Raw genomic sequence first — 14,989 nt, 5'->3', positions numbered from 1 at the left:
AACATTTTGGTCCAATACCCTCATTCTAAGGATAAGGATAATAAGGCCATGCCAAAAAAAAAAAGGCAAATTTTGTTTTTTAATATACCACTCACCCCACCACATTCAGGGTAGTCAGAGAAATATACTGAAAGAAAACTGCTTTTTGAGTTGTTCTTATTGATTTCTTTGTGCAAACAAAACAATGCTTTTGCCAAACCGTTAATGTTGCGTATAAAAATTTTTGGAGCCGTTCCAATGCTCCACTTCCTAATGATTGTCAGGTCACCACTGTGAACATTTAAAGTATTTTACTATACCTTGTGTTGTGTTTGTGTGGGAACCTGACAATTTCTTCCTTCATAACTTGGAATTTGTTAAACATGTACACAGTTTAAACCAAGGGGAAAACACAATATTTTTAACCTTTGATGAAAACTCACTCAAAAAAGCCATTTTAGATCTGTTGAAAATAACCTGAAAATAATTCTTTCACTTTTTTTTTTATAATAAGCTAGGCTTATCTTCTTTACTACTCAATTTTTTAAGGCAACTTTTTATGAATGGATATATCTAGAGACTAACAACACATGAGATGATCTCTTTGTGTTTAAATTTATCTGATAAAGTTTATGGGGAATCAGGACTTAAATTTTGTCTATGTATGTATGATGTGGGGGAAGGTGTATAAGTGACTATTGCTGCTTGTCTGTTACAGGTTCTCATTGGTTAATGAATTAGAACCCTAGGGACTCTAAGGAAAGGGATAGATAGTACAGATGAAGAAAACTTTCTTGTTAAATATCGTATTGTAAATAGTATACACTTACTGTGGAAGGTCAGAAAAGAAGAATGAAAAAGAAAATTACCTAAGAATTCTACTAAGTAGAGATCTGCAAGATTAACATTTTGAGCAATCCCATAGCCTTCCATCAGTTAATGCTCTGGTGCTATTTTTGCCTGGAGAAGTAAATGGCAACCCACTCCAGTATTCTTGCCTGGGAAATTCCATGGACAAAGGAACCTGGTAGGCTACAGTCCATGGGGTCACAAAGAGACACGACTGGGTGACAAAACAACAAGGGTAGTAAGGGTACTTAATCTTATAGGTTATTTCAGGAATGTAGACACCCAACAAACTACTAAGTCAATCACTCTATGTGTACCTGGCAACAGTGAAAGGAAGAGTGTCCACTGTCCAGGAATCCGCCATACTATTTCTAGAAATGGAATGGTTTGTTCCAGAAATACCATTCAAATAACTGTCTACCCATAGGTAAAACTGTCAACCCTACCTGTAGCAGGTGCATGGTAACCTACAAGGACATACTTTCATAAGTTAATAAAATAAATGAGGTCAATGCAAACAGTAACAGAAGACCTGGGGTGGATGCCAGGGTAGAGTACAGTGTTAGTCCCTCAGTCGTGTCTGACTCTTTGTGACACCATGGACTGTAGCCTACCAGGCTCCTCTTTCCATGGGGGTTTTTCAGGCAAGAATACTGGAATGGGTTGCCATGCTCTCCTCCAAGGATCTCCCCAACCCAGGGGTGGAATCCAGGTCTCCCATATTGCAGACAGATTCTTTATTGCTGAGCCTGGAGCATGGTTTCTCTGTACCTGACCTCACCACCCTGTGAAAGAAGGCTGTTGACACCCTTTACCAGGCACAATGGTTGCTGACATCCATTTCCATGTGCAGCACACACAGAAGGCTCTCAATAAATGGAAGATGCTATGTAACGTGTTACCATTTGAATAAAAGCCTGGGAAATATGTGATTGTAACAAAAATATTGAAAATGTAAGTTTTGAAAGCTGAAAATCAAATTTCAACACTTCGTTCATTTCCAAGATGTTTGTTGTTAGGAGGGCAAAACACAAAATTTCAAAAATGGGGGGAATGAATGGTGGTGGAATTGACCACATATTTATGATGGCAGCATTTTATTCCATGTAGATGAACTCAATTAAGTTGATTTCATCAAAGAATAAGTCTGTTAACAAATGAACTCTAAATTTCCCTGCAACTGTAAAATAACATTATCTTCCAGAGTCAGGTGATTTGCCCAGGGTTACTAACCATGCCAGATTACCAGCTTGAATGATCAAGCTACTGAGACAACTTTAGAAATATGGTGATAAAAAAGCATATTTAATTCTGATTGAAGATGCAAACACCTCTTCACTGAGAGTTCATAATTAGCTCTATATCAACCATGTTTGTGAATTCTCATTGCAGAGTACTTCAAAGTAAGCTGGTAGAGCGTACAATGCAATGAAATGGAAAGATGGCTGAGGTACATTTCCTTTAGGTGAATAAAAAATGATTACAAAAAGAATGATTCAACTTTTATAAAAATGTATGTATAGAGAGAAATTTTTGAGGATACCTGCTAGATGGTTAAACATTAGTTAGCTAAGAGGTGGGTAACAGATGATTTATCTGTTCTTTTTTTGGTAGCTTATTTGTATTTTTTAAACATTTAAAAATTTGAACAAGTATTGATTCTATAATAATTATAATTTTTCATCTTTTTGTGCATATGGAATTTTAGTTCCCCGAGCAAGGATCAAACTCATGCCCCTTGCAGTGGTAGTCAGAGTCAATCCCTGAACCACCAGGGAAGTCCCCCTCATTTTTAAATAAAAGTAAATTAAAATTTTATAACTAAAGATCACTGTGATTAGAACAGGAAAAATTACAAGCGGGTTGAGCCCCTGTAAACCAGAGGTTATAATCAGTAGGTCCAGTTTGAATAAGCTCTTTACTGAAAGATTTCTAGTTTGTCTTGAAAAATCCAGTCTTGAGAGCACTGAGCTAGGATGACCAGCTCCCTCAGCACAGCCACTGTCTACTTCAGATGAATTCTCATTCTCTCATTTACCAAAACATAAGCATTCAAGTTTTCCACCTGTGGTCTTAACAATCCAGCATAAAAGCCAGAAACCTTCTGCAGGGGCTGAAAATGCAGCACTTGAAGATTAGTTGATCCCGATTTTCTTTCTGTTTTTAAAAGTGTGTGTGTGTGCATATGTGCCTGTACACACACACACACACACACACACACAAATACACACACTCTTACTGTGAGACTAGGCTGACATATTACTTGTATTGAGTATCTCTGGCTAGTAGAATTTTAAGTGACTTTTCTTTCACACACTTTGGCTTTTTTTCCAGATTTTGTAGAAGGAACTTCTATCATTTATATTTTTCTTTATGTTCAATCTTTTATTTTATATCCGAGGACAGTTGATTAATAAGATTGAGTTAGTTTCAGGTGTACAGCAGAGTGATTCAGCTATACATATAACTATATATTATTTTAGGTTATTACAGAATATTGAGCAGAGTTCCCTGTGCTACATCGTAGGTCCTTATTGGAAAAGTTTAGGAAAACAATCAGGGCAGGGGAGACGCTAATATCTCCTATCCCTGTCTTCATGTGTGCATGTTCAGTCGCTCAGTCGTGTCTGACTTTCTGCGAGCCTATGAACTGTAGCCCATCAGGCTCCTCAGTCCATGGGATTTCCCAGGCAAGGAAACGAGTGGGTTGCCATTTCCTCCTCCAGGGGATTCTTCCCAACCCAGGGATCGAACTCATGGCTCCCACACTGGCAGGCAGATTCTTTACCACTGAGTCACCTGGGAAGCCCCCACGCCCTGTCTTCATAGCTGGAATTCATTAACCAAAGGGAACCAATGGCAGAAGGGCAGTAGGAGCTACACACAGGTACATGGCTACATACACGTGAAAAATATATGTCTGAGTGTCCCGATTCCCATGGGTTTTCTCACAAAACTTAAAACCCAAAGAGTTCACCTCGTGCATTTCAGTCTGTAAATACATCTACTCACAAAAAAGTCTTTAAAAATGTTTAGTAGTAGAGAAGGCATGGCGATTTTTAATTAAAACAACAACTAGCTACAATGTGAGGGGATTCGGTTCAGATTATTCCTGAGGGATCAAAAATGGCAGAGAGTGGACTTTCATCAAGCATTAAAAAGACTGATGTTTCACCCTTATTTGGAGGCTGTGCATCTGTTCAAAAAATTCCAAGTTATGGGAAGGGTGGGTGCTGCCAGGCTCTCACACAAACACAAAACAAGCCATCTAGACAAATCATTGAAATGTACATGCTAATAACCTGATGCGCTTAGGATTATGAGCACTGGAGTGACTGCAGAAAATTCCTTGACACAACATTCATGGTTTGGCAAAAGTGTTTTCTTGGTTTCACAAGGAAGAAATCAATCAGAACAACTTGAAACAGTTTTCTTCCTTTGGGGGTAAAAACTGCCATCCATTGCAAGTACTTTTTTCCCATCCTTTTAAGCAACAACAACAAAAAAACTAGTAAGGCCTTTTAACCTGCTCAGATACACTGAATTTTCAGGAATGAATGAAATCATAAAACTTATTTTTAACCAACCTCGGAAAAAAAGAAAGCTAATGGTCAATTTTGAAGAGAAAGGTGCTGCTGTTTTTCATTCCTTAAAAGAACAGTGATATATTTAGATAACAAATGGCTTGCACACTACAAACTACTTTATCCTATGAGTCATCTGTCATTTCATCTGGAGGAAAGATGGCCATGTCCTTACCTAAAGACTGGTAGAGCTCTGTCATTTTAGGATGGTCCCAGCAAGTTGTTTGGGTCTCGTGGCTAAAACATAAAACACAAAGAGAGACTTTAGAATTTAGAATGAGTGATAGAGAAAAAGAGAGACCAAAAAAAAAAAAAAGGCACAAAATGCTTTTCGATCATTTGGCTTCATGACTTCAAAGGACTTCCATCCTGTACTGACAAATGTTTATTTTACAACAGAAAGGCCCCTACCTTTGCTTTCAATGGGAAAAGCAATATGATCATGATTTTGTAACCAGCATTTGTTTATTTTTTGCACCCACATGTCGGGTGCACTTCTGTTATCAGAAAAGGGCCTGGATATGTAATCAATAATTGAAAATCAGGGTTTCTTCAGCCATCCAACTCGGAACATACTGAAAGGACACAGACAAGGGTTATTTAACTCTGTCAAAGAGATACTGGACATTAATTTCAGAAATCAGTCGCCTCGCTTCTCACTTGCTCTCACTGCCCCTGACATGTTTCCCTTACTTTCTTCTCCGTATCCAGATCTCATCTCCATGATGATGCCAGCTTAGGGTTTATCCATTGCCCGACTCACAGATCATATCTTCCCTCTTCCCATTATTTTAGAATATATTTTTGACTCAGCGCTCACTACGCCACTGCACCTTTGCCTATGTTTACTTGGGCCTGAATGAAGCATTCACAGTTCCCTTCCATTTCTTGAAGTTTAGGTAAATGTGGTTGCCAGCTATCAGCTCCTGCTGCAAAAAGAACAGAACACCTTTGTTCCGCATTCGATTCTGGGAATAAACCTAGGAGAGATAACTACATATACTTTTCCTTTACTTTGGACCATCTACATAAATCACCACAGCATCATATTTCCAGTTTTGGGGGATTACCTGACTGGCCTTTGATGCAGTAAAATACAGTAAAATGCAGTAAAATGCAGCCTATTCATCATCTTTCAGGGAAAAGGGTGGGGGGCAGATGGAGAGAGGAGAAATGGCTTAAATGTGGACACTTGAAGGGGAGCAGAAAACACAGAGGCTGCACACAGAAAGAGGAGCTTGCGGAGGCCAACAAAGTCAAGTGTAGGTATTAAATCTTAGGATTAGACTCTGCCTCTGTGGCATACTAGCTGTGAAATTGGGGGCTGCCCTGCTCACCTAGGGGTGTTAAAGGATGAATTAGTAGAGGTCAGTGACTGATACCTTCTGGCACTCAATATGTGGTCATTTTTGTTATTATGTGGCGCCCCCAAGTTGTTGATTTAGTCGCTCAGTCGTGTCCGACTCTTGTGACCCCCATGGACTGTAGCTTGCCAGGCTCCTCTGTTCACGGGATTTCCCAAATTACTGCCCCTTGAAAGCAAAGCTTTCATTAGTTGATTATGATAGAGGTGAGGATCCAACTGTGGTAAGTCAGCCACACCTTAAGACCTTTCATGGGGGCAAAAGCAATGCTCAATATGTACTGCCTCTGTTTTACAGAAGATATGCAAAACGGAGAAACATTTATGTGGTCTGCTAAATATAACACAATCACAAATGACACAAAGATGTATGGCAGTTCCCCAAGCTGTACAACTTCAGAGACCAGCCCTCTGATATTTCCCAATCAGTAACTGAACGGTGAAGGCCAGTGAAAGAAACCTACAAGAAAGGGTTCCTTGCTGAAGGGCTGCTTCAGTCTCTTCCACACCTGTCCATTTCTGTTTGACTTTTCCACAGAGGCAATCTGCATGTGAGGAGTAGACAGGGGCTTCTCAGCCGAGCGAATGTAGCAGAGCAGAGTTCAAGTCTTGCAGAGCAAGAAAAAAGATACAGCGCATGCTGTAGGGAGTTTTAGAAAGCCCCATGTCCACAATGGTTTATGATCTGTAGAAGGGGTGGGAGGGACGGGTACTTTATATGCACAGCACAAGAAGGCTGCAGCTTGCAGCTTCATAGAGAAAAAAAGTGTTGCTTATTCTCAAGCATTTTTTTTTAAAGCTCCGAACGAGACCATGTACCAATTCTGTACACAAGTACCCAGCAAGGAAAGATTACCTGCTATGGAGCCCACCCTGCATTTAGGCCTCTGCCATTTCCTATGGCCATCATATGTGAGCCCTAGGGAGAGAGGGAGGGAGAAGAGGGGGAAAGCACGTGTGTCCACACGTACAGGCTCTTATTACACACGCTGTGTAATTATAACACACCATCTCCACCACGTGTGGGAGGACTGGAGCATCTTCAATCGATGGGCAGAAAAACATCTGTCTGAGCTGATAAACCTGACCTGACAGAGACAGAGAGAACCAGTCTGAAAAGCCACCATCTGTAATGGACGTTAAATTGGGGGAACACGGGCAAGAAGCAACTTGTATCAAATGCAATTCCCAAAGAAAAGAGAAACCTGCCTCCAAGGGACAGGAGAAGAGACTGAATGGGAGCTTCGAGGGAGCTCCCTCCCTCCAAAGATTTTATGACTGTTGATACATTTACACCTCTACCTTTTAAAAAATATTTATTTATTTGGCTGCACTGGGTCTTAGTTGTGGCATGTGAGATCTAGTTCCCTGCATGCGTGTTAAGTTGCTTCAGTCATGTCTGACTCTTTGCGACCCCATGGACTGTAGCCCGCCAGACTCCTCTGTTCATGCAATTTCCCAAGTGAGAATACTGCTCCTCCAGGGGATCTTCCCGACCTAGGGGTTGAACCCGGGTCTCCTGAGGCTCCTGCACTGCAGGTGGAGTCTTCACCACTGAACCACCAGGGAAGCCCCACTTATTCCAGGGATTAAAAATTATGAAAGGGATTTTAGAAATGATCATTTAATCCATCCATCTACAGCGAAATTGAAATGTCCTTTATGGGAAGAAGGAAAACATTCTAAGCCTCCACTTCCATACTCCATTCCTGAGCTACCAGACACTAGTTAGTCCTCCCTAGGTACTCATTCTCTCTCCCAATTACTTATGATTCTGGGGGATCTGAATAACCTACATCAATGAACTCAAACCAGTCCAAAAGCCAATCTTCATTTACCATTTTTGTCTTCCTCTCCAACACACAAACCTTTTATTTTGAAGCAATGCAAAGTAACTAGAAAAACAGATCTATATTTCACCTTTGCCGAGTTAGCTTCACTTCAATTACAACCCAGCAGTAAGTGAAAGAAGTGAGCACAAGTGCAAAGAAGAAAAGAATAAAGGGTGGGACTAATCCTCCCAACTAGAAAAATAATATTTTAATCATTTAATGCTAAAAATGACTGGCAACATAGCTGTAACGACTTCGGCTTTGGGAGTAACTATATGGAGAACCAAATACACATTTCACTGTACGTGGGTATTTTTGATGAATCCAAGGCCTGGTGAGACATATTTAACCTTCTAAACAGATAGGAAAGATGAGTATGAACAGGATGAAACGGTAAACACAAACTTGCATACGACCTATCTACATTCTACCTTATAGGACAAATCAATTATTGGTCTCTGATCAATACTTGTTTTTACAGCTATATTTCTGACTCTGTGCCTATCTTCAAAAACAGTAACTTCAGTAACTCCATGAGAAGCAGCTCAGGTTCTCCATGAGAAGCAGCTCAGGTTCACCTGGAATATACAGACAATATAGAAAAATATGCTGTGCTGGGGAGGTGGTGGTGGACGGATGGTAGTACTGCTTTTTAGCAACTGTCTTTTCTGCACTTCACTTTTCACATCGTTAACGCATTCCCCATATACCATGTCCAACTCGAAAGGCAATTCTGAATCCTGCTCACAAGTTAATGGTTATATCTTTGTTCAGCCTTCCTGAAAATAGTGATGTTCCACATAGATCAAAATTCTATACATGCTTTCACAGAGACCAGCCTCATAAATAATCCTTAAAATGCCCTTTAAATCTTTAAAAAAATGTTATTGATTTTGGCCATGCTGGTTCCAAAACCTGGCATCAGATATGCCTCTCTGAACAGCCTTCAAACTCTGATCTCCTCCCTCCACCCCTTTTTAATGTGTACAAGCTACTATAATCTCTCTTTTCCCTTTTATTTTGGGCCATGATAAGAACGTAAAACAAATTAAAATACACAATCACTGGATGTGACAAAAGACCCCGGCAACACCTACGTGTCAATAATAAGAAATTAAAACATTACTCCACTGAGCACAGGACTGACCTAATTTCCTACCACACAATTTAAATTTTCTCTCACCTTCTTTAGTTTCAAGTAGTGTGTAAGGTTATTATAACCATCTCAGAGCTGTTCCTACTGTCAGTGCTGGAATATCAGACTTACTGGAATTGCTTTGTTAGTTTCTTAAAAAACAAATACTAAACACTTAGAAAAAGTAACAAAATTCCACTGTTCTCCCCAGGAAAATGGCAGTTGCCTAATTAAACTAAGATTTCTTCTGCCACCACTGTTATTTGGTACTGAAAATAATTCCAAACAGTTGCCCTTTTAAAAAATATCTTTCCACTATTTCCCAGGGAGGAAAGTGATCCCTATGCAGCGATATAAAGGTAGCGTTCTCTTGCGATTTGCAGAGGATTAGAGTTTGGCTTCATATATAATCTGAAGCCCATTGATCCACACACACAAAATCACTTCCCTTTAATCTGGGGATCAGACTCTTTTTCTAGAGAAACCTTGGCATTTGCATGCTGAATGCTGAACTTGGCTGCCACTGCTGGAAGACTCAAAGGGTGGGAATGGGAAAATATATTTAAAAGTTTCTGCTACTGTGGGTAGGGGGTTTAGGGGGGTGGGTGTCAGTGTAAGCATCAGATATCCTATTCTAGTCCCCATTTCTTGTTCCCTGTGATTGTTAACATTTTATTCTCTTCGGCTCAAGCCAGGGCAAAGATGATTGCCTCCGTGACTGTTCCAGCTGTTACTCCTCCTCCGTTCTGTTTGCTTTTCAGGGCTTAACTCCCACCCACCCTCAACTTCAGCCAAAGCAATTTCACTTCAGGGTCGTGTCCAATCCAAGATCAAACAATGATGACTGAAACCAATTCCACGGTGATCAAGGGTCAGAAACCTTTCATATAGCCATGTTGTTTCATTTGCTCTTCTGCTTTTCCAAGAGGAACTGGATTCTCCAAAGACGGGATTTGGGATAAGGAAATAAAAAATCTAGACAAAAAAGAAAGGGTGATGGGGGGTGACAGGGAGAGGCCACAAGGATAAAGAAGCCAAGAAACCAAGAACAGCTTGTTGGCCACATAGGTTTAAAGACTTCGGTTCATCACTTACACTGGATGAATTTTTTTTCCACGTTAAAGTATTTTATAATTAATAATATGTCTCTCTTGGGCAACCAAACCCTTTCAATTCAAGCTTCAAACTTAACTTCAAATTGAACGGAGATAAACAGCGTCCTGCCCTATTCATTGTCATGATTTGACCAAGAATGACAAACTTTGCTTAAAGACCAGCACAGACACCTGGAGAAACGGGAGAAGGACACCCAGAAATGACTCCACGTTCAATCCCAGAGGGCAAAGAGAGAAAAAAAAAAACAAAAAACACCCTGAATCCTCTATGTCAAATCCTTGACTTTTAGGCTCTCCTTGCCTTTTCTTTCTCTCCTGATTTCTCCAAGTCTTGGGGCATGGGACGAACACAGTAGAAAATGCAACGAGGGAAATGTCAGTTGGAATCCTCGGAAGAAATCAGGCAGAAAGTTGACCTTTTGGCACTTGCAGCGCAATGGAAGGTAGAGCCTGGCGCGCCCCTTCCTTCTGCGAGGTCTGGAGACGGTTTAGGAAGCCTGGCTGGCTTTCGTCCACACAGATAGCCCGGAAAGGAGCAAAAAGCTCCCGCAGCTCCAATCCCCGCGTGGGGAACGTTCTGCCCCTCTGGGTACTGTGAGACATCAGCCTTTTCTCTCCGGAGCCCGTCCCAAAGTCGGGGGAAGGGGCTCCCAGCGAGCCAGGGGGGAGCCCCGGGGGCGCACCTGCTGCGGCGCTGCGGGGACTCACGGGGGGACCTTGCCCTGATGGCCGGCCGGCTGGAGCCCGGGATCGAGCCATCACGCGAGTCCAAGTTTTGGCCGCCTCTGCTAGTACCCTGCTCGCGCCACAAGTGCACCGACTGCGGCGATCTGAGGGCGGCGCGGTGCACTTACCCTTTGAGCTGTTCCCTCATGGCTGCTAAGGTTCCGCGGTCGGGGGAGCGCGTGAGCGGAGGAGTGAGCTTCCCAGAGCCGCCGGGCTCCCCGAAAGTCGAGCGCCGCCGTCGCCGTTGCCGCCGCCGCCGCCGCCGCCCAGGCTCGAAGCTGAAAGCACTGCGGAGGAGCCGGCGCGGGCTAGCAGGCGGGCGGGCGGCGCGCGGGAGGGGGCGCTGCAGGCAGACGGGGCGGGGCTGGGCCGGGCTCCGCCCCTACCTAGCGCCCTGGGAACCCGGACTCCGGGAGACCCGGCAGTCGGGGCTTTCAAAACGGAAAGGAAAAAGAGAAAAGCAAAAGAAAGACGGAGCAGGAGATTTAAGGTAGTGCCGGGAACCTGGAAGCCACACATTGCCCTACCAGCACCCCCTTAAATCCTCCAGCGAGACAACTTGTTGCCTAAATAAATGACCTAGGTGCAAATGACCTCATCGCAGATAATTAAGTGTGTGGGCTCAATAGTTTGCTTTTTAAAGAGTGAAAGAGAAAAAAATTCACGAGCATAATTCTTTCTCCCCCTGCCCCAATCGAAGATTAAACTGATGGAGCTGTAAGGACATGAAATTCTAGTTTCGCTCATCCTGGGCTAAATAGGTTTTAAGGAAGCATTTGTCTGTGTATTTGTGACAGCAGTGGTTCTCATCCTGTAGTCCCAGGACCAGCAGCATCGCCTGGGAACTTAGAAATGAAAATTCCCTGGGCTCCAGCCCAGAGAGAGCTACTGAATCAGAAACTCCAAGCACAGTGAACTTTGAGAACCAGTGGTATAGACTCTTTAAATAAAAACCACCACCAATGGTGTGGTATGGTGTGGCCTTTTAGTATTCTTCAGAGAAATCTAAAAGGAAACCATTTCCAATGGAACGTTCTATTGGAAAAGTTACAGGGCCTGGTAGTTCAAATACTTCTAATTGCAGAGTTTGCAATATGACGACACAGGTTAACTATGCAAAATTGTGACAAGCTTCGAAATATTCCAAAGAGAAGAAAGCCTTTATGAGCACAAGAATTTTTCTCAACCTTCACATAATATCTTTGATTAAAGAGTCCAAAGGGTATTTTCAGATAAACTTCCTTAGTGGTTTCATTGTCCCTGTTTGTCCATTTATTTTGTTGGCCTGCTTTTCTTTTTATCGTCTTTCAACCATTTCATTTTCACTCTCTGTTCTGGTTGATTCATTCTTCTTCAGCTTACGGTTTAAAGGGTTCCCCTTTTTCTTTTTAAATGTCCTCTCTCTCAACATTTCCCCCTCACTCCTTCTAGGCCAGAATGTTTGAGCTGAAAGGATTCTAGCTGTCAATCTCCTTTTCCTATCTGCTACATCACAGCAAAAGAGGCAAAAATAATGTGCGTGAACCAAAGGTAAAGGGAGTGTGAAGTTTCTTCATTACCCTTGACAAACCACATACAAATGTAAACTTTATAGCGAATACACTGTGCACGCAGGTCTGATTGGTGTTGCTATTTTAAAACAAATAGAGCACTTCTTGGGGCTTCCCAGGTGGCTCAGTGCTAAAGAATCCATCTGCCAATGCAGGCACCGAAGGAACTACAGGTTCGATCCCTAGGTCAGGCAGATTCCCTGGAGGAGGAAATGGCAACCCACTCCAGTATTCTTGTCTGGAGAATTCCATGGACAGAGGAGCCTGGTGGGCTACAGTCCATGGGTCACAAAGAGTCAGACACAACTGAGCACACACACAGGCACATCTTGCATTGTACCTGATACACTGAGACATTATTGCTATCTTTTAGTTATTTTGAGCCAGTGATTTGTGGACTCGGCTGCTATTAAAGTCTGAGAAGCAGAGGGCACACCAGGACTGGCTTTGCGTGAGGCTGTCCCTTGGTCTCACTGGAGATTCTAGGTCTGCCCCTATCTTTGGGGAAAAGGGATTCCTGTTCTGTGATAATGAAGTGGTGTGGTGGCCTTTGCAGTTAATCAGTGATGTCACCTCTGTGTCTATGTAGCAAGTGAATGACTTAAATATTGTTTATATGTATTCCAATGAAAAGATGCAAACCTTCCAGCGTGGACATTTGTGAATATTGGAAACATTGTCTTTCTCTTCCTTTCTAGTTTGTTTGTTTTACACTTTTAAATTACCTGCTTGAGATTCAGGGATTCTGCTATGTTTCTCTTATATCAATGCTCAAGTCTACTTTCTCAGTGTCCAGCTAGAAAACTACTCGAAACAATTCATTGGGAAAAAAAGGGAAAATTAGAAATTACTATTCAAATTTTCCTCTTACATTTGACAGATGGCAATCCTCAAAAATATATCTTTAGGTTCTTTTTTAGACTGGTGTTATAGGCCCTTTGAAGGCTTCTTCCCAAATCTCGATGTTTTCAAAACTAAATACAGAAAGCATTATTAAGAAATGAAAAGGGCATCACAGCAACTGTTTTGTTATTTATTTCAGTTAGAATATCAATTTTGCTTATTAGGGAAAGCCGTTAAGAAAAGAATATAATTTATATATTTTCATTGCATATATCAATTATATAGTGATGCCATATATGATAAAACATTAATTGCTTGCTTGTAGTAGCTCTCTTCTTCCTCCTCATTATTAATGTTCTCATGTGAACCACAGACCATAAAGCAACTTAAGTTTAAATCCTGCCTTTAAAACCTACCACAAGCTGCTGGTCCCTCGTACCATGGCTGGAATGTGGCCGTGCAAAGATTGGAACTAGGGAGTCTGGCTTCAAGGCCCATGTAATTAGCTACTCTGTCAGGCTGCCGTGCAGAGAAGTGGCTTCTCCTACTGTGGAGGAAGATCTGTATGTTTTCTTCTGTGCTCATGAGCGATCCCACTGCTGGCTGGCAGCAGAGGAGAGTCAATTTGCTAGAAACAGAGGTAAGGAAGGAACTAAATAGATAAGGTCTAGGAAGGCCACCTAGTACATTTTTCCATACACCAAACTCGTCTTTGAACCACTTAAACGTTGTTGGTACTTAGAAAAAGGAGGACCTCTCTGATCAAAGGGACTATACTGGGTATCTCCCCATTCTCTCTTCCAGCTCTGTTCTATGCCCTTTTCCACCCTGCTCTATGGCCCAGGGGGTTGGACCTCTGTGGATGGCATCAATCAGGCTCTCTTGCCCTTTGGCTTTCTTTCACTTTCAGCCAATGGGAAGCAGTGATGAAAGGCCTATAGCAGGAGATGAAAGGGTAGGAGGAGAGAGATTCGGGGTATTTATTCCCCAACCTCCCTCCTGTTGTTCTTGAGCCTGCCAGTGGCCGAGTTTCTTTATGGGGCCATGAGTCTCGCTGTGTAGTCATTTCTACAGCATCAGCATGCTCCGAGTACCTTAAACCATTCCCTCCTCTCACCCTTGTTCTTTCTCCTACAGTGCTCAGGCTTTAGTAAATAGTCTTTCACCACACTTTCTTCAAGTCCCACTTTTGAGTGTATGATCTGTTTTTTCTCCCAGGACCCAGATCAAACAGGGACCCACCCAGTCAAAGTCACCCTCTGGGGTACTTGGCTGGTTGCTGAGTAGGGACCACTGATTAAGGAGAAAGTCAACTCCACCAGTTGGAGCTGAAAAGGAGATTAGACTTGGTCACTGGATAGATATTTCTAGAAGCCTCCTCTGTAGGCCCCAAAGGAGATTCTGGCCTACTGGGGATAAAAGCAAGTCAGTAATTATAAATGGTGATCACAGCAAGAAATAGACAAGAAACAGATGATTCTTTCTCAGGGCTTTAGGGCTCTTCTCGATCTCTGGGAGAATGTCAAGGTAGGGATTAGAGAGGTGGGCACATCGGGAAGGACCTGGTGTGCTGATCCAAAGTTTGACCTGCATGCTAAAAGGTACAGGTGAGCTTTATAAGGAAGGAATTTAAGCATGGGTGTGGCTCTGTCAGATTCCTCTTTCAGAAAAATCACTCTGGCAATGGTGCAGGGCTGGATCAGAAGAGTCTGGAATTAGGACACTGGATACAAGTTGACTGCAGCATGAGGAGGATCTGAACAATGACAGCGGCAGAGAGAGTGGGGAAATAATACAGCAGTGTTCAAACTACAGGAGCCTTGACTGATTGGATGTATACATGGGCTAGAAGGAAGATCTAGGGCCATGGTCCTCAGGCCTGGCTGCCACTGGAATCACGTGTGGAATGCTAAAAAATTCAGATGCCTGGGTCTTACCACCCTGAGGTTGTGATTTAATTGGCCTTGGGCACTGGGACTTTTAAGGCTCTTCAGGTGATTCTGACATGCAGCC

The 14,989-nt window shown here is 42.5% G+C and overlaps 1 protein-coding gene across 1 annotated transcript in view; it reads right to left on the bottom strand.

The window, feature by feature from the left end:
- Window positions 1–14,989, bottom strand: part of DMD (dystrophin) — a gene marked incomplete in the record, with an annotated part of 2,117,027 nt that overhangs the window by 208,472 nt on the left and 1,893,566 nt on the right. The window contains 1 exon segment of the mRNA XM_018043695.1: window positions 4,588–4,649. Within this exon segment, the coding sequence (XP_017899184.1) occupies window positions 4,588–4,649 (62 nt within the window).

Source organism: Capra hircus, assembly GCF_001704415.2.
Source record: "Capra hircus breed San Clemente chromosome X unlocalized genomic scaffold, ASM170441v1, whole genome shotgun sequence".
Taxonomy (NCBI): domain Eukaryota; kingdom Metazoa; phylum Chordata; class Mammalia; order Artiodactyla; family Bovidae; genus Capra; species Capra hircus.
The sequence above is the reverse complement of the archived record's forward strand: the minus strand, read 5'-3'. Positions and strand labels throughout refer to the sequence as shown.